Source organism: Euwallacea fornicatus, chromosome 5 (genome assembly GCF_040115645.1).
Source record: "Euwallacea fornicatus isolate EFF26 chromosome 5, ASM4011564v1, whole genome shotgun sequence".
Taxonomy (NCBI): Eukaryota; Metazoa; Arthropoda; class Insecta; order Coleoptera; family Curculionidae; genus Euwallacea; species Euwallacea fornicatus.
The window spans coordinates 3,198,211-3,218,311 of NC_089545.1; the positions used below are offsets into that span (position 1 = coordinate 3,198,211).

The 20,101-nt window shown below is 34.9% G+C and overlaps 2 protein-coding genes and 1 long non-coding RNA gene across 3 annotated transcripts; 2 read left to right on the forward strand and 1 right to left on the reverse strand.

Annotated features, from left to right (window-relative positions):
- The first annotated feature begins 80 nt into the window (after positions 1-80).
- Ahcy (adenosylhomocysteinase) lies at positions 81-3,355 on the forward strand. The gene is made up of 6 exons (XM_066282659.1): positions 81-665; positions 1,142-1,332; positions 1,819-1,966; positions 2,144-2,337; positions 2,391-2,598; positions 2,654-3,355. Exons 1-6 carry the CDS (start codon positions 641-643, stop codon positions 3,184-3,186), a joined length of 1,299 nt encoding a protein of 432 aa, XP_066138756.1. The 5' UTR covers positions 81-640; the 3' UTR covers positions 3,187-3,355.
- A 665-nt stretch (positions 3,356-4,020) lies between these two features.
- On the reverse strand, positions 4,021-8,218 carry Drp1 (dynamin related protein 1). Its single transcript, XM_066282658.1, has 11 exons — positions 7,881-8,218; positions 7,219-7,363; positions 6,959-7,167; positions 6,697-6,907; positions 6,257-6,504; positions 5,931-6,205; positions 5,737-5,878; positions 5,376-5,678; positions 5,033-5,285; positions 4,720-4,931; positions 4,021-4,651 (listed from the first exon to the last, which is right to left on the reverse strand). Exons 1-11 carry the CDS (start codon positions 7,980-7,982, stop codon positions 4,595-4,597), a joined length of 2,157 nt encoding a protein of 718 aa, XP_066138755.1. The 5' UTR covers positions 7,983-8,218; the 3' UTR covers positions 4,021-4,594.
- Positions 8,219-8,264: 46 nt separating this feature from the next.
- On the forward strand, positions 8,265-11,962 carry LOC136339419 (uncharacterized). Its single transcript, XR_010732138.1, has 3 exons — positions 8,265-8,689; positions 10,271-10,377; positions 10,438-11,962. It is a non-coding gene; the product is annotated as an uncharacterized lncRNA (long non-coding RNA).
- Positions 11,963-20,101: the final 8,139 nt, after the last annotated feature.

A 20,101-nucleotide genomic window follows, 5' to 3' on the forward strand; every position in this document is an offset into this window, starting at 1 on the left:
CCAGTTTCTTTAAATCTGAATCGATTCGCTTTTAACGGTCATTCTTATCACGTTTAGGTGCTTTATAGATTATCTTTCGGTAACATGTGGTTAAGACATTTCGAGATTTTTTGACAGTCAGAACTGACAGCCGAAATAACGACGAGAATTCACGAATTTAGCCTTGGATCCGACACACGGTGTATCTGATGTAACCTGACTCTCCCTCCCTAATAACACGTGGTACCTAATGTAACCTCTCTTTACCGCACTCCCTTCCTTCAAACATGTGCTAACTGTAACCGGCGACTATTTATAATTTGTTTTTATTAGGCTACAGTCGTCGGTAATAAGAACTCAGATTAGAAATTTTAGGAAATTGGGACTCCAGTAGTAGATTAGCACTCAGTTCACTTATTCTCGTTTAAACTATTTAAGTATTTTTCTACTGTTTCCTTAATAAGATTTTTCAACAAAAATCTTTTAACAGTGGAGCTGCTAAGATCAGAGGATACTTATTCTCATTCAAATTCTCCTTTATCTATTTGAGTATAAAAGCAGTGTGTAGCACTAACGGGTTTAATTTCTTAGTTCATGCCATCAAGTGATTGTGTTCTATAAATTTTCCCTGTTTCAGTTCTTAAAATATACCTACTCAATAATGTCAAAACCTCTTTTTAAAGTTGGTAAGTGGTCTCTTTTTACGTATTATTTTAAATGGGAGATGAAGCTTGGTTCAAAGATTTATATATAACGCAACATAAAGTTCATGTAACACAATGTAGGAAATTGCACACAAACATTTCCTAGCTATTGTTCATATTTTTGCATAAATACATAAACTGCATAGTATGTTTGTCTGTATCCATAAACACAGTTTAAAGCTGTTTCAATGCACAGGGTATTACAAATTTTATAGGACATCCCATCCTAATTATTATTGAAGTTAAATTCTAAGGTTTCCGGAGTCCTGTGCTCAATATTTATGAAATAAAAATTTGAGTGACAAAAAACTCATTCCTGCCTTGGCCTCATAGAGACAAGATATTTTAACAAGACACCTTCCCAAAAACCACTCCATTGATCTTAAATTAAACTCTTCAGATGGTGAAAAAATTACTGTCTGGATACATTGAAATCAATCACAATAATTTTTGTTTAGCTGATCTTAAATTGGCCGACTGGGGCCGAAAAGATATCAGCTTATCTGAAAATGAGATGCCTGGACTCATGGCTCTACGGAAGAAATATGGACCTTCTAAGATATTAAAGGGGGCAAAAATCTCTGGATGTCTTCACATGACCATTCAGACTGCTGTTTTGATTGAGACACTTATTGAATTGGGTGCAGAGGTAAGTACAACCATATTTAAAAATAGATATATGAAAGCCAACATATATCAGATCAGACACATAATCAGAAGTGTTGCTTTTATTTTTTTGAAAATCGCTTTGCACAAGAACTGAAACTTATTACATACTGCAATAGTTTAGTGCAAGTCATATTGTTATTCAAATATAGGATGGTTTCTCTGATAACCTCTGTATTCTTTGTTACCAAATTTATTTAAGTAACTCAGACATGCGACTATTTAAATAAACGTTATGGTTATTTCTGTGTTGGATTGAAATACTTAAGAAGTTTTTATGACCCCTTATTGACAATATATCAATTTGAATTTTTTACAATATTTTTCACATTAAATTTTGAAATATCTATGTACTAATTGCAGGTATATGATAAATAATAATTAAACAAAACAAAATTTAATTATTTTTAATTAATTTTTTTACATGCAATTGGTTTTGCTGATGGTAGGTTTGGGGTGTCTTTTCTAGGTCCAGTGGGCAAGTTCAAATATTTTTAGCACCCAGGACCACGCAGCTGCTGCCTTGGCTAAAAAGGGCATTGCGGTTTATGCGTGGAAAGGCGAAACTGATGAAGAATTTATATGGTGTATTGAGCAAACTTTGATATTTCCTGATGGTAAGCTTTAAGTACTATTACACTAAACCTGGTACCATCTTCACTAAATAGGGTCTTGGACATGCTAGACAAGTTTACTGTCAACTTACTTATCAATGAGTACTTTTTTGTAAATTCTACTCATTATCTTGCATTGCATATTTTTTCTAAACAAACTTCTTAATCTGGAAATATTAGGCAAACCCTTCAATCTTATATTGGACGATGGTGGTGATTTGACGAATATAGTCCACAAAAAATATCCTCAGTATTTGAAAGAATGTAAAGGTCTAAGTGAGGAAACAACCACTGGAGTGCATAATTTATATAAAATGCTTAAGGACGGCAAACTAAAAGTTCCCGCTATTAATGTTAACGACTCTGTTACTAAGGTATTTTAATTATCATTCTCCAGAGAACTTTCCCATTAATGTGATACTTATAGAGTAAATTTGACAACCTTTATGGATGCAGAGAATCTCTTACTGATGGTATAAAAAGAGCAACTGATGTTATGATTGCTGGCAAAGTATGCGTAGTCGCTGGATATGGAGATGTAGGCAAAGGCTGTGCTCAATCACTCAGAGCATTTGGAGCTCGAGTATTGATAACTGAAATTGATCCTATTAACGCTCTTCAAGCTGCTATGGAAGGTAAAACTTTTCTAATGTATAATGTCCATTTTCTGTTCTACTACATAATAAACAGGTTATGAAGTGACTACAATGGATGAAGCCAGCAAGGAAGGCCAAATCTTCGTGACAACCACCGGCGACAAAGACATTATTAAAGGTCATCATCTCTTGAACATGCGCAATGATTCTATCGTTTGCAATATTGGTCACTTTGACTGCGAAGTGGACGTTGCCTGGTTGGAGAAAAATCATAAGTCCAAAGTCAATATTAAGCCGCAAGTCGACAGATACGAGCTAGCTAATGGGAATCACATTATCGTCCTAGCTGAGGGTCGCTTGGTCAATTTGGGATGCGCCACTGGTCATTCATCTTTCGTAATGTCCAACAGCTTTACCAATCAATGTTTGGCTCAGATTGAATTGTGGACTAAATCAGGAGAGTACACCGTAGGGGTACATACGTTACCAAAGATTTTGGACGAGGAAGTCGCCAGATTACATTTGGATCATTTGGGAGTTAAACTGACTAAACTGACACCGGAACAGGCCAAATATATCGGGGTGCCGATTGATGGACCGTTTAAGCCTGATCACTACAGATACTGAAGTGTTCTTAATTTATTAAGAAACATTTTTTCAAATTTTACACTTAGTTGTATGAAACTACAAAAAAGTCCATTTACAGCAGCAAATTTGTTAAAGTCTCAAAATGCAATTGTCTGACAGTTTTTTGGGAATAAAGTTAAAAAGTGTTGTTAAAAAACAATGAAATCTATCGAGGTATTTAACTACTTTTTCGGGGTAAGTCTTGACAATGGACATTGTATATTATTGAAAATTCCTAAGGAAATTGAGATCTCAATTAATTTTATGGACTTACCTCTTTGGTTTGCGCCGTAGCCTTTTTGAACATAAATTTTGACTGACGTCAAATGGTTTCATAACGTGGACATCTGGTAAACAATATTTTCCATTATAGTCAACATTCAAGTTTACAGTGGCATACCAGCAAAACATTTGCATATTTTGAAATGAAAACAAAACTATAAATTACACGTTTCATTAAGTCTGAGAGATTTCTTTATGTTGTAGGTCAAAATTCACTCTCACAATGACAGTCACTCAATAATAAAAGTAACCACAACCAGTATTTTCATAGTCGACTCCACCTGAAACTCAAAGGTAGGAAGTCTGAGAACATCTTTACAAAACATTTGTCTGAATTAGAGATTAACTTGTTGCTTGGGCAAGCGTAGTTACTCTATATGGGACTCTAGCAAAGTAACAATCCAACAGTTCTAGGGCAGATTTATTACAATACATAAAAAAAAATCCTAGAAACGTGGGTCCGGTGAAAAAATTGTCTATTACCTAAATACAGGGTGTTAAGACAACTAGTGGTTGCAGGGTTCCTAATTAATCAAAATAAAACCCGATACGCAACATTTCAAATACCTATGTATATACCTTATGTATAATAGAAATGAATTAAATAACAATGATCAATAATAAATGTAAGGTAAATAACTAGTGCAGGATTCGCTGATCACCCGGCACACCCCGAAGTGACTAGCTCATGTGCAGGGGTGTACCGGTGAAGACTAAAGTCACTCAATATATTATATCAATTATTGACAACGGTCGTCACTTTCGACTGCAAATTAGCGACAAATTAAAAACCAAACAACGTATTAACTCCGTCAAACTGAAAACCAATTTTTCTCTTGCCATTCGCCGATTTTAATATATACCAAATATCCACCATGTGGTGCTATACCCAGGTTATATTTATCGGTATGCTTCCAGAACGGAATGCTAAAATGCGTCTATTTTAAGTCTAAAATATAGAAGTTATGTTACTGCCTGATCCTGAATTTCGCGCCGATTTGTAGTGAAAAATGGCAGCCATCGATCTTTGTTATTTCCATATTGAACGACTTCAATGAAAACTACAGTCGTATTTATCCACAACAACACTACCGCAAAGCTTTCACTCTGTAAATAGAACTTGACTTTACCACATGTGCGTTTCTCTAATTTCGCTTATTATATGTGCTGCTCTTTGCAAGGCCTAAAATTGAATGAAAACAGTTTCAGTATTAATAAAATGTAGAAAATAGTCTAAAAGTAAAATTTTACCTTGAGCATATCGGCCGCTTCTTTACGTCTTTGGGCAATGTGTTCTGACTCGTCCAAAAGCTGATCTGCGTTATCCGCCTTGTACAAACAAGTCACTAGTTCAGACTGTAAATTATCCTTTACAAAATTTACTAAGAAATGCATTACAGCTTTGGGCACTGTATCCTGAATCGACTTCCTCACAATATAGAAATACGATTTAATTAAACGTTCTGAAACATTGATGTAAGTGACCACAACCTTTCATCGGTTGAAAAAATCAATATGACGACTTTTAACAACGAAATAATCTGTACGTTGCTGTGTGTCTTACCGATAATTTCACAATCGTGCTCTTCACTAGATGACAAATTTCTATATTGCCTGCCATCTATCGGCACTTGCGGCAATAAGTTGACAGGTTTATCAGGGCTCAAAACGCTTCGCAAATCTTGTTCTGAATGCCCATCCGGTGGTTTATTAACGTGATTTACATCGGTCTCTTTGGTGCCGTTTTGCATGCCCGTTAATGTTGAAACCCATGTTGTTGCACCATCGTTCAACTGCGGATTACTGTTGGACCTTGCCTGGAAGTTTGTGGCATTCTATGAATGGATAATAGTCCAAAATGTTCGGTTTAAAATCTATAACATTTTTCAAATTTAGGTAAAGCCTACCAGTTCACTCTGGGTTTCAGGATGTGCTTGATATGTGGAAGCTGGCTTCCCATACATGCTTTTTGGTCTGGTAGCAGATTTTGGAGGTTCTCCCGACTTAATCATTGATGGCACGGCCACTACTTCCTTGTAAAAGTCGGGATGTTTGGTATTAATGTATGCTAATTCTATGGCAACTAGATTTTCCACCATTGAGTTTGTGGTGGGCAGTCTTCTACGCAGTAGTTGCGTCACTACGTCTACAATGCTGTCATACAGCTTCGGGAAGCGCAACATTTCTTGTTGCACCTCATTGCCGCAATGCTAAAGAAAAAATGACATAAATGCACCATTTTTTATTAATCTATTAAATGTTTAATACCTGAATAATTCGCTGCATTTCTTCGTGAATTAATTCAACGCACCTCAGGGATGGTTCTTCAAGTCTTCGGATTTGTCGCTTTACCAGCAACTCAAAAGATACTTCTGGGACGAACAAAGCGGGTCGTGGCCCGTTTGCGTTCCTAAGAAGAATTGTCAAAAAAACTGTAACATCGGCCGAAAGCCTTCATTTACCTAATGGCAGTCAAAATGTCCATCTTAGTTAAACCGGCCAAAGGATGAATAGAGTCCAAAGTCCTGCCAAACGTTTCATGAAAAATATAACAAATTCTAGCTCCACCACACAATTCGGTAGTCTCAATATTCCTGGCAGTACCCTCTATAGTGGAGCAATAAGCTGAGGCAAATTTTGTGATTATTTGAAGCAAAGTCTTGCTTTTATCTGATATATCCTCGCCATATGAGTTCATTAGGGATTGAAATTGCGACATCATCAAGTTGACTCTCGTCTAAAACACAATCGTTTAAAACTTCGCGTAATTTTTACTATAGGAGTAAACCTTTAAATCGGGTAAACAATCCCGGATGTGATGCATTAAGAGTCGGTTTAAGGTTTTTGCTAAATAGGGAGTGCCGTTTCGGGCTGCTAAAGTTGGATATTTGGTTTGTAGGAACGTGGCCTCGTCTTTTAAGGAGTCTTTTATGCTCTTGTTGTTAATTATATCTTGTTGAGAGCGATTCACAACTCCTATGATTCCCAACTTGACTGGTATCACACGACCGCATAAAATATCAATGGCATCAGTTCCTTAAAAATATAGGTTTCATTACAATTTTATCTGCAAATGCGACGTGATTTTGATGAGTTAGATTTAGTGTATATTTTCGATTTTATATCCCGTCCGGACAAGTCTAAAAACCTTTTCCCATATTCAAACATACTAAATTAATATGTACCTAAGGTTCCTTTATTTCAACAAAAATAATGGTTCATCATTACCTGCATCCATAAGATCCAGTTTTGTTACCACAGCCAATGTCCTTCTCCCATCTGGATCCACATCCTTGGCAATCGACAAACTTTCTGATGTTGCCATGTCAGTATTGGCAGTTACCACAGCTAAAATTATTGAGTTTGGGTTGCCTGTGTATTTAATCACGAGATCTCTGATTTGTCTCTCAATGTCTGGCGGCTGATCCCCCACTGGTACCTATTGTTTGTTGTTTTAAAAGATACTCAACAAGGATTTCTGTTTATTCACCTTGGTAATTCCAGGTAAATCTACTAAAGTAAGATTAACAACTTTGGTTGAGTATATTTTAAGATTAATTGGTTCAGGACAGATCCCTTTGTTGTTTCCCGCAATCCTGTTAGTTTCATTTTCAATCTCTTGCCTGATCTCCTCAAAGTTTCTGTAAACTCTGCCTTTGGAGTGCAAAAATATTCCCCAATCTTCTATGTCAACTGTTCCTGAAATTTAAAGAGTTCTAGCTCTGTAGAGGTGACTTGTAATTTGTTTACCATCATTAGCATTTCTATGGTCTTTGTCATCTATAGGGCAGTAAACTAATTGCAATATCAGTGGTCTTCTTGTAACAATACCAGTGCCTCTGGGCAAAAAACTTTTACCCACTAAGCTTTCAATAACCGAACTTTTTCCAGAGCTCTAAAACAAAATGTTGGCTCTTTAGCATTCAGAATAAAATAAACAATAAAATATCTTGTCTCCCATATTTTCCTTATTAGTTGAGTTATATGAAGGGAAAGTGATGTGGAATTTTTCAAGTAAATTTATATATTAAGTGGAATTAAAATTCATCAAGTTATTTGAATCATAAGTTCTATATGCTTAAAAGTACATAGTAGTAAGAATTTCTCTATAGTATCAGAGATGAGGACCCTGTTGATTATTTTATGGATATCAGGAAAGCTGTTCAAGTTAGATGCATGATCAAACATAGATAAGAACAAAAGAATTACAATTTTTCTGTTTCTAACTTTAGCGGTGACAATATAGGTATTCGAAATCACTTTCACATTCAGCATTTGTTAAGAAAGGAACCCGTCTTCAAAGTCTGTATTACTATCTACTATAGTCTGTATAGTTAACTGCCAAACCTCTTCGAACCTAAGTTAGATAACCAAAACTTAAAGAAATTTGTCCTCGATAATACCAACATTACCTGTGATCCCAACACCACGATCTGCGGAAGGTGTATCGCATCAGAGCCCACGGTATTGAATACATCTTGTAATTTATTAATAACAGGAATTAATGCCTCCATTGTTCAATTAGAGGAACAGTGCAAAAATATCGATTCTTTCAGCTGATTATACGGCTCCTATCGTCAAATCAATGCCCGGTTTCAAGGTATACATGCAGGGTGAATTTGATTTGGTTTACTTAAGTTGGAGGTCAATAAATCGCTTAAAACTAAATATCGGGAGAAAAAAATTTTGGAGAACACTTCGGACCTAATTAGCGGCAGGCCTAATGAGCGGCGGGCCAAATTGTAGAAGTGACAGAATGACACATATCAAAGACGTCATTTCCATCAGCTGCTTCATTTGTTTTATTTTATTTATTAAATTTTTATGGAAAAATATTCCAAATTTTCGTGAAATTTTATTATTTTTCTGTGAAATATTCTGCTTTTTTTACGACAATTATGCCCAAATAGGGAGATTGAAACGGTTCATAAGTTTTATTCAATTAAGAATAACATGAGAAGAAAGTTAATAAGCACCTCCCATGAGAACGTGATTTGTTCCATTTATAAAAAATTTTCCTACAAATTAAGGTACTCTCATCAGGAACGCATTTATGTATTTAAAATTTATTTTGGGGAAGCCCAAGGTTCGGTTCTGCACATAGGATCGTGAATTTCCAATCCTGATACCTGATTGTAGTGTAACATGCTCAAATTGGGATAAATATGTTACCAGTTTTATTAAAGTCTACTTAACAGGCTTGTCGCAGTAACAAGTAAAGGTAATACACTTGCAGTAAGCCCTACCTGTGTTTACGCAAAGTTTATCTTTGGATCTCACAGATGTTAATGATACTGCCAACCTTGAACGTTTAATTTTGCTTACTTAAAAAGGCATTTTATTACAAATTATCTGACCCTATATCTCTTGGGCTTATAAGTATAAACATAATTATTCTTTAGGCTTCAGATTTGAGCTTTAATAGGATAAATGCATTTAAACCCCCTTTGAACGAAAAGCTGTTAATTTTTAATTAAAAGGCCCCCTTATCACTAAGAACGGTTACCGCCTAAAACTGCTGCCGCCTCTAAGCTATAAATATGTCCACGGTTTAGCCTCAATATGGTTTATTGACACATAAAAAGCCAGGAGCTTTATTTTATTTCCAGTATTAGATAAACACAATCAGCCTTTAAAGTACTGAAGTTTCCCAAAGGACCTTAACGATGGATATAACTTCTAGATACAATCAGGCTCGCAATTAGGACTTAAATCCACCATATTCTATTACATGTACAACAAATTGTGCCTAAACTTATTAGTTTAAAACCCTGCGCCTCAGCAACTAGAAATAAATATAACCCAATCCTTAATTTCTAAACACCAAAAAGCACGCACTTCGTATAATATCGGTCGGAACAACAAGACACCTATTATACAATACTCCCATTACGGCCGAGACGGACCTGACTTTTTCAAATCGATTTCCCATATGTGCCCATTATGCATTCGATGAATTTCATTTAAATAGATACCTAAATCCGAACTAACCTAAACCTACATTTAAATCAACAGCTTAATTTGTCTCAAGCTTATTGGTATAGCCGCTGAAAACAATCTGGGTACCACCTGGGGAAAGAACTTATAAGGGTCAATATGGGTATCAACTGGTGCAGGAAAATGCGTATTAGTCTCTGTCCTAATGAAGACTATGATGAAGGTGCCGTTGCCAATAGGGTTAACTAATCACTCTCATTATACAGGGAGCCCCAAACGTGTGTGTATGGTCGATATCCCCTTTAGAATCAGAACTATAAAAGAAACTGTAATAAGTTAACGTAACATAGTATGCAAACTTAAACGTGTCAGAAAAAAACTTTTAATTTTTTTAAGAGACATGCCGTACATATATAGGGTGTAATATTTCATCCTGGAGATATTTCAGGGAGCCGTAGTATTCTGCAAAGTAATAGCAAAATGCTAACATACCAATGCTGAAAAACGCACTGTTTTCAATAGTTTTTGTAATTTTGTTTTCGTTTAGATTTATTTTTATGTACGAAAAAATGAAAAAAGTGATCGTCACTTAATTAGTCATATTTCATAGATGTATTTAAGCTATGCCTTTATCATCTCTTTGCAGTAAACCTTAATGCTTCATTAAGACCCCCATCAGATCCAATTAAAGCAGTATTCTCACAAGGACTAAAGGCAGTGACAAGCTTAACACGATTACGACAAGTGTAATAGGGCCAAACAGGCCGCTGCGGTTGTCAACTGTCACGTTGCACGACTTAATTTAAGCCTATTATTTAAAACCACAATATTCTAGACTAGGCCCTAATATGGATGTTTTTCTCAGGCATGATTACATTTAATGCAGCATGACAGATGATGTTGGGAGCGCTTCTCATACCTAAATGTGGAAATTTTTGTTTTGTGGTGTGGCTGTCTTCTGATTGATTGATTGTGAGTAGGGAACACGTTAAATTTTCACTGATTTTTTTCCTTTTTATTCTTCCCAATTAGGTAACAACAAAACTTTCTACGCACAGTGACAGTTTTTGTGTTGTTGCTCGATTATTTGAGTGATGATGGTATTTAAAAAATGGATTGACGATGGTTACCGAACTCCGAAACCTCGGGTTTTAAATCTCAGAGCACCATTTCATAGAGGGCAAAAAGTTGATTATAGAAAGAACCGATTATTTTTAATTATCTCACGAAATAAATCTAGGAAATAATAAAAATAAACATTATTTGTGTTGAACAATTAAAATTTAACGTATTTCAAAGCCATTTTACTTCAAGCAACTACGTAACTCCTCTAACCGTCGAGATCGATTATCTTATATCTGCACACATTCTCTAGTCTTTTCCCGTACTGCTCCACATTTAAACGGTATTCATTTCAGGGCTGCCCATCTTGACCTTCATGAAATATGTACAATGTTCAGAAATCGCTGAAAGGCGTCAAAAATATTACCAAGTGAAAAAATGGATTATTTTATAATTATGGCGCTCGCCATTTACCCCTTGCCCCCATGCTCTACTCCTACCTTTGCCGTTTAAGATATTACCCAGGTCCGGCGGCAAGGAGTAACTGAGAGCGGTCGAATTATATCATACAAAATTTTCTCAACGGTAATATTTTGAAGTTTTATTCAACACATGCCGTGCGTATTTTGGGAGATTCGGGGTGGGGAGTAGAAACGAACACGCTGTGTATGTTAAATAATGAAAATTAAAAAAATTAGGTATCTACTGGTCGGACATGTAGACCAAAGTTGCGCCACTGCAACCGCACCTTCACCTTCCATTCAAAATTACTTATCTACATGTAACGCCGCTGGGTCACATGCAGGCATCAAGCTATCTACAGTTGTTAGTACCTATAGTACCACTTTTGTATTTAAACATCGCGTCCTTGGATATTACTAGACACTGCCATCCCCTAGGATATCCACACGGTACATGTTCTCATAAATATCTTTTCATGGGACAGTCAAAGCATGTAAAGCGGGAAATAATTGCCTAGATGTCCCTTTAAGGGTACTGGCGATAGCGTGCTATACGCACGTATCCACGTTAAGGAACTGTCTTTTTGGTTTTTGTTTTTAAGTCGGGTTTTGCCAGTTTGGCATTCGCCTTTTTACGAGCATGCTATATTTGCATAACGCTTTTTTTATATTAAATATTAAAAAAATAAGATTTTTTCGTCAAATTTTGAGGCACGTGGTAGAAATTTTTGATGCGCATTTATCACAAGCGCTCTACAGACCCCTTTATAACTTGATTGTAGATTAAAGCTCGTTAATTTCATGACTGTAAATTAAAAGAATCTGCAGACGAAGTAGTCAGGTCACCACAGGATCATATATTTTTAGTGTGGTCAGGCCGCCTTGTACGGTCTCAAGCGACTTTATGGTGTGCCACTGATATTCATTAATGCGAATATAAAATTTAGCTTTCCATTTATACATATATTTAAAGTCCTGTTTCATGTATTTTTTTAATAAATTCCACTTAAGAGTCCGATTAAGTTAGGCATTGTTAGCGTTTATCCAGAAGTTGGGATAAGGAATATGAAGGAAATTTACAAACAGACTGGTTTAGGAAACGCTGTATTGGATAATTTGTTTAAATTAAAATAGTTGTTGTCATTTTTGTCGTTTTCTGGCAGTTATATGTGTATTTTAAAATTGATTTTTAAGAAATAAGTGTCCGTTTTTTCCCAAAAATTATGTATTTAATTTTAAAGAAAGTTGATGATGAATGTCGAATATAGAAACGTCGTATCTCAAATATGAAGTCGTCATGTTGTGGAAGAGAATAGTTCCAATGGTAAAGTATCAATTATATAAAATTACCTTATCTAAAAAGGTGGGGAAAAAATAGAAATATTTTTACCAAATTTTTGTTTTTTGCAAATAACTCTGAAAATAATTGAAATTTTACTATTTTTCCAAGAGTATATTCTTGAATTTCAATTGCGTAACTTTATCTCAATTTAACCGAGCTTGTATTTTTTATGGATGCTGAGTTAGTGATGGTTGAATTGCACAAACGGACACACTGTATTAATCTTATGCGTACTACCTAGCAATTAAGTAACTATCTAGACGATATCTAGCTGTACTAATTTATATCTGTATTAATTTGGATACGGATGGCCATGCCGGTTCCTTTGACTAACCTTTATTAGAATAAAAAACAATACATCTATCATAAATTCCTCACATGTTTTGAATGCGTTGGTTACCAAATCGACAATTTATTGATCTTTATCGTTAATATTTATTTCTCCAAATCATCTCAATTTCAGATGCAGACCACGAAGAACTGAAGAATTTTAATTTTATTGTGAATACCAATCGCATGTCGAAAACTTTGTCATTTCAATTAAATACACAACGATACTAAGGTAAGTACATTCAAAAAATTCATGGATGATCGACTAGTAATACAGTGGAAAAATGCTATCTATGCAAAGTACATTTAGAGATAGTTATCTCCAAACCATCGTTAGCTAATATCCATTATTGTGTTGGTGAATTAGTTCAAATGGAAACTGAAATAAATATTCGGGCTCACCCAAGAAATACCTTAAACAACAATACGTTGTTGTCATATAAAACACCTCCAAAAATCATTTAATACATATATTTCAGACTCCATTGTTCTTTGCTTTAGCACGTTCCATGCATATTAAAGTTTTATTATCTTTATAGCTGATACTACCCAAATTTGTAATGATTGCTATTTATTTACTCACATTGAACTTTATGCTTGAACCCAACCGAAAAACGAATTAATTGCCCCCCCATTGAGCAATTCGACCCTAAATGGTTTGATAGACCAAAGGGGCAAGCTCCCAATTTGCATATGAATGGTATTTCGCCGGATGGGCAAACTTGATGACATAATTTATATAGGTGTATGGGTCATGTACCCCATTTCTTCTCAGCTACTCGTGTGTTTAGAATAAAAAATGCACAAATTATGACCCTTAAACCATAGAACCCTGTTTGGTAAAAGCATGAAAAACGAACGGTAATGAAAATATTTTAGAGAAAATCCTCCCTATTAAGTTGGATTAAGCTTTAAGCCTTAAATTTATAGGTTTGGGGTCAATAAATTTGCAGTTCGGTAGAATCCACTTTGCAGTTAGGTTTTTTTTACAGTCAGAAGGTAATGTCCCCATGGGCAACTATACGCGATTTTTGGTTTTGTAACCCTAACAGGGTAATATATTCTTTAAATATGTACGGTGTAACAGTACGACCGAAACACTTGGGCCGCCTCCTCCTCGATCATGAGGCCTTAAACAGTCCCGATTATTAATCACCATCATTAATTGACTTATTCGTTTTGTAACTATTAACGTACTTTCTGCTAATAAGAGCGAGTCAAAGTAATCGACTAAATTGTAAATACACCTGGCGTTTTCTGTCGGCGACGCTTTGATCTGACTAGTTGAAAGTGCTGCGACTGATTGAACTTTCCGTGATAAACAAAATATTCGGTGTGTGTACACTTGGAATACACCGGTAGCGAAGTCCTAATTCTATAGTCACTTACAGGTACCCATCCAGTAAATTGATATGTATCTATCTACTGTCAGTCCACCTGATGTGACTCGGCCATAACATTAATCAACGTTTAGAAATGTGGTAAATTGGTGTACTTCATTAAACTACACATAGAAGAATTCAATTTGGTTTACACGTAGACCTGATGAGCTTAATTAATTGGGAATATCACCATAGGTTCACCAGCTTTAACATATAAAAAAATCTTACAGCTTTGCTGTGTATGTCTGTGGATGTTACAGAGGATTAATTAAATACGCACATAAATTGAGATTTACGTCGTCTAGTTTAATTACATTGGACAATGGTAATTAAAGCTGGGGTATGCTTCCTTATCTCTGACAGAGGGATGAGTAATGAGATGACATATTTAATACTTTGTCACTTGCAGGATTCTCGGTTATATATGTTGTTTTTAGCTTAATTTATTTGTATTGGGTGGATTTTAAATTTATGATTATATATTTTATACCGAAGTTTTGAGAGGTGCTTTATATAAAAGGTGTAGACTCTTACCCAAATATTTCAAAACAGAATATTTGGGACCTAAAATTTATCTCAAAAAACCATAGCTGAAAAAATTTGTATTTTTTTATGGAATATCTTATAACTGTGTAAAAGGGGACGAAAAACTCCACCGAACAAAAGAACAATATACCGGATGTCCTACTTAAAAAAAGAACACATGGTTTTTTGAGATACCTGGTGTATTTCAAATTTGGTGTGTATAAACCTTTGAATAAAACCCTATACTTTTTATGTAAATATTTTTCTTTAAAAATTACATATAAAAAGATTAACACGGGAGACGTTTATAATGGGACCTGTCTTCATGTAACTAGTCGAGAATTGAAACCCATTGAGTCACGCGTTTGATTAAAAAAAAAACTGTCACTTTATTTATAAAAATTAAGAAAATCCTTTTTTCTGGTATTTTTGCAACTGTTTTTTATAATCCAAAGAGAGTTTTTTTTAGAAAAAAATAAGTAATAATTAGTATCGGCGGGTCCATTGTCGATAGACTAATGATAATTTCATTTTGACCCTATGAATTCGAGATCCAATACTTAGTTCCTATATTTGCGTCCTTCAATGCGTAATCCAGCAGTACTGATCTTATCGTCTTCACCATAGGCTAGTAGTAGCCACAGTAGTAGAACGCCTTATTAATATGTACTTCAAAGGAAAATTAAAATTCTGATATGTGTTTACGACAGTATGTATAAATAATCAGACCCTGATGGATAGGCATGACTTCATCTTGGTAAGATTTACAAGCGCTATGAGAACTAGCATTCAAGCTATGTCAATTCACGCAACATCAATTTAAATATTTATGTCTTTACACAAAAAAAGAAAGAATGATCGTGAATACTGAATACATTGAAAACCACCTTGTAATGCAGCTTTACTTGACGTCCTGCTCTTTGCTATTGAAATCCGTCAGGTAGTCGACAATTTAATAATTTCTATTGATAATAAATAATGTAATGTAATATGTGATTACATGTCTTCTTCCTCAGTCATAGCTTCCCAGATCACCCGATTTGAATAGTGTGGATTTTTTTGGGTGGGGGGGGGCTCAAATCATTGCTTTACCAGAGAGAGCCTAATTGAAACAGATGGTGAATTGTGATATACAATAGTAGATTTATGCTACATCATCTATAATACTTCTGGAATATACGGAAGAGTCCGTTGGTCTGTGAGGTCAATAGGGGAGTCCTGCAACTGAGTAGGAGGACAACATTTTCAACAGCTTTTATAATTTCGTTTTCGAATAGATATTTTTTATTTTTAAAAATTTGTTTGCGTGTGACGAATCGCATTAGACAGTTGATAACTAAACCGGATTATTGTTTTCCTTTCCTTTCTTTACATTCTTAATTTCTATCGATAGATGATTTGGTTTCCAAAAAAGGTACTAAGCATTAAATAGTACATCTCCCAAAAATGTAACACCCTGTATATAGTTACGGTTTTTATATTTGTTTATAGAGGGTCTTAAGGAAAATGGATGTAGGAAATTGCAAAAATTGAACTCTTGACATACGTGGGAAAAAGGAAAAATATGCCAAAAAATGCGAAAATTTGCCACCCTATACATGAAAAATGGTGCGTTTTTGACTATAGGTCTATTAGCATTTTTTTATTATTTTGCAGAGTTCTGTCGGTCCATGAAATATCCTCACGATGATATGATACATCCTGTATACCGTAACAGTTGACTTAGGAATTTTCAATATCATTAGATGGTGGTCTTCTCGGTTATCAGAATCTAGGAAATTGACCTACATATATTATGTATATTAGGCTCACAGAGTGATGTTAGCATTAGCAACTAGGGCGTACGTGGCAATACTTATATAAAGCATAACATAAATCATTGGAGCAATATGTAAAAATGGTACAAACAATAGAGTGAATCATTATAATAATACCATCACTGATACTTATTTGAAACAGGGCATACCTCCCACGGTGGACATTTTTGGGAGCAAATGCATTGCATTGTATTAAGATAAGGAAAGTGTTACTTGAGTTGTAGCTGTCTAAGCTCTTTTTGTGGGGGTGAATAACACAAACAATTTCAATGGCAGTGCCGTACGCAGAAACGACTCTTTGCATTTAATAATTAATTTAAAACGCAGTGCAAGAATATGGCAAGATAATGGAAAATCTAAGTGCCAGAGTTATTGCACCTTAGACTGCTACAGGGCAGATCGCGCTCTAAAACTTTCACTACGACATTATTATTAAAGTAGTTTCCATGAAAGCGCCAGGAAGTTCTGAGGTACGAGGACAGCTTGGAAAGTACGCAACCTAACACATAAATAGAAAAAAAAATGGAAAATGTTATATTATTTCTCAACATAGTCTCATTTCAGATGACACACTTTTTCCAGTAATTTTCCATAGCTCCTGTACCCTCCTTATCGGTATTAAGAAGCTTCGAACGTTTCAAATTGGGCATCAACTTCGAACGCCACCTCTTCGTTATTGAAAAATCACCTTCCACCATTTTTCAAATTTGGAAATTGAAAATAGTCTGCGAGGGGCTAAATTTGGCGAATAGGTTAATGGAGGCAAGTTCGAAATCAAGCTGATCGATTTTGGCCATCGCCACTACCTCCATTCGTTCTCAGAATGACTTGATGCACCATGCACCTTCTTGGCGGACTTCTTAAACTCGGAAATGGGCAATAAGCACATAAAGTTAAGTAAACCGAAAGTTCAACAACCACGAAGAGAGGGCTCATTTTAGAAATTTGTAATGTTTAAAGTGTACCTAATGCGCTATAATTAGTGGGAATGTTTAGAAACAAAAAATAAACAAGTCTGCTACTTGTGGAAGCAATTGCCGGCATCATAGACGCTGTTTGGCAGAATTTATGCTTAATTTCAGTAAATTGTTTTGTTGCGGTTTCGACCACTTCAGATTCGGTTTGAATCACTCAGGGTTGTATTAGGTATTTTTCGACGATTATTTTGACCCTATGCTCACACCTGATAACACTAGAGACCTGTTGATTGATCAACAGGTCACCATAATGAGCGGTTGAATTAATATTCACAAGGCAAAATAATATATCCGAAAGGATATTACAATATTGTTTACTTGTTAACCCCCAGGAGTAGAAAATATAATGGCGGATGTAAATTTTAAAATGCAAAGGACATTCGTTTTCACGTAGCCATACGAAGAGATTTGCATATTATGTACCTACGTTAAATATGCCCAAAATTTTATATGCATGATGTTGTTTCCTATTGATTATGATTGGAGTCGTATAACTATCTATATCTACAACACAGAAGTTTTTAATGGTTTGCGTGGTAAGTTTTATGGGGTATTTATCATGCAGAATTTACCGCAGGATACAAGTCGCCGGCGACAGGACATGTTTTTATAAGAAAGACGTTTTTCGCCCAATGTCTTAAATCAAAGAGCAGGGCCCATTTTATCCTAAATCTCCTTAGGTTTCTCAATGGGCGATTTATACATAAATTCATACAGTTTCTTTACCTTTCGTGAAATTTAAAATTATTAATATAAATTAAACATAGCTTCGAAAGCGGTTTGAAAACGGTTTCGTATGCTATAGGAACATGCCCTTGATATTTATTTTGGGGCAACAAAATGTGTAAGAGTCTCATGACAACGATCAACCAGCAAATGGAATACATTATTCTACTTATACGTAATAATAATTATTAGGCAAGATTTGGTTCTGAATAGTATTGTTACTTGTTGATTCATTGTCTGTTAGAACCAATGTTTTTTTGTATCTCTAAAAATTCAACTTGAAGTTAGTAAAACCGTATTGTTTACCAATAAAAATTTATTATTATTGACCGCTGGCGGAATTTTTCTTTGTGAGCGGATTTCCTGTGGTAAGTTTGCACCGAAAGGTATACCGATGTTCCATTTATTACCCAATAATAATTCTTATGTGGAATTCTGTTTTAAATTCTTAGTAAATTGAAAAGTGTTAGACACAACAATCAATATGCAGTAAAATCATCATTATATCTAAATTAAAATTTTAAGGTTTTTCCTGTTTTACTAAACCCATCAGTTCGAACTGTAATAATTGATAACATTTTAATTAACACTGGGGAGTTTTTGGTTGTCAACGTTATCTTTCGCAAGCTATATGTAGGTAGAATTAGACAAATTTGTTGAAGAATATAAATTTTAAAAAATCGAAGCTTTTTATATAAACACCTTACGCGCTTTTTAAAATAAACAAAAACCTTTGAATCGCTATATTGATGATCTGCCAACTCTTTCTGTAAGGGTCGTCGCTGCAAACCACGAAATTAACCAATATCCAGTCTGTATTTCAATGATTCAATGAATATTATCTTCTTGGTAATATTGTTAAGGCTTTGATTTATTCTCCCTTAGTATAAATAAAAATGTTCCATTACCATTTCTGAAGGCCGATTAATTCGAAGCCGGCCGCGCTCTGTCAGACTTTTTAGCAAACTCTGATCATTCATTCATCTCAATGAATTATTGGTTCATTGAAACCTATTGGAGCTGTCGAAATCATAAAGTGCTTTGCCCCATTTTTGAGACGTTTTGTATTAATATGTATTTGCATACCATACTTTCAGTGTCTGAAAGCGCTTCTTATGGATATAAAACACAGCAATTAGCAATAATACTACTCCATTCATGTTTTACTATGAAGATGAATACTGCCAAGTTAAGGTTCCAGTTATACAGGATGTTCCAATAAGAGCGCCTCGGACGATTACGGTTTTATTAGTGGTTTTATTAAAAAAACTGTTTTTACACTTGTATAGTGTGTCTCGAAAATGTACGTCAAAAATTGTATCGTAAAATCATTTAGGTCAATGTATCAAGATTTGGTTCAAAAATTACTTGGAAAAAGTGTGTCGTTTAAACACAATTGACGGTCAAAGTTCAATTAAATCCATTGAAGCGTCCTCCAGATATAGCAAAAAACACGTATTTTTTTCTAGAACTTTGACCGCCAATAGCGTTTAAACGAGACACTTTTTTCGAATAGTTTTTGAAAAGGAAAACTTAATACATCGACATAATTAATCTCATGATACCATTTCCTACATGAATTTTAGGGGTACCGTGTATGTAAGACCTTATAGAGCACAATTTAAAGATATTCTAATAGATACAGGATTCACAGATGCAGATGCAAACTTCGTTTTTTTTTAAGGAACAGCCTATATATGTATTTAGATTAACGTATGTACATATAGTGAGCAACCGCATTAATTCGAGAGTATCAGCATGGCAGCTTATTTTTCTCGAATATGATACCCACCAGCCCAAGCTATCGGTGATAGTAAATATGTAAATATGCATGTTATGTATAATATTGTATCAGTTACCAATAGGTAATAACTAATACCCAATAACCTTTTATTTAATTCAGCTAAATGGTTTGATACAGCATCGTTGTACACCCATTAAAAATAATTATCTATGTTGTCCTATTCTACTGCAGTAATAAGCCCGGTGATGAAAATATGCGATATGTAACTGTTATATATCTCCCTGTGTCGGTAAATACTTTTGTCATTTGCTCTTACGTAGCAATTACTGC

Bases quoted from the DNA above. Each gene is read 5' to 3' on its own strand.
- Ahcy (XM_066282659.1), top strand. From the start codon at position 641: ATGTCAAAACCTCTTTTTAAAGTTG. The intron at 666-1,141 runs GTAAGTGGTCTC...ATTTTTGTTTAG, and splicing joins AAAACCTCTTTTTAAAGTTG to CTGATCTTAAATTGGCCGAC. The intron at 1,967-2,143 runs GTAAGCTTTAAG...TGGAAATATTAG, and splicing joins AACTTTGATATTTCCTGATG to GCAAACCCTTCAATCTTATA.
- Drp1 (XM_066282658.1), bottom strand. From the start codon at position 7,982: ATGGAGGCATTAATTCCTGTTATTAATAAATTACAAGATGTATTCAAT. The intron at 6,505-6,696 runs GTAATGATGAAC...TATATTTTTAAG, and splicing joins ACTGGATCTTATGGATGCAG to GAACTGATGCCATTGATATT. The intron at 4,932-5,032 runs GTAAGACACACA...TCAATGTTTCAG, and splicing joins GCACGATTGTGAAATTATCG to AACGTTTAATTAAATCGTAT.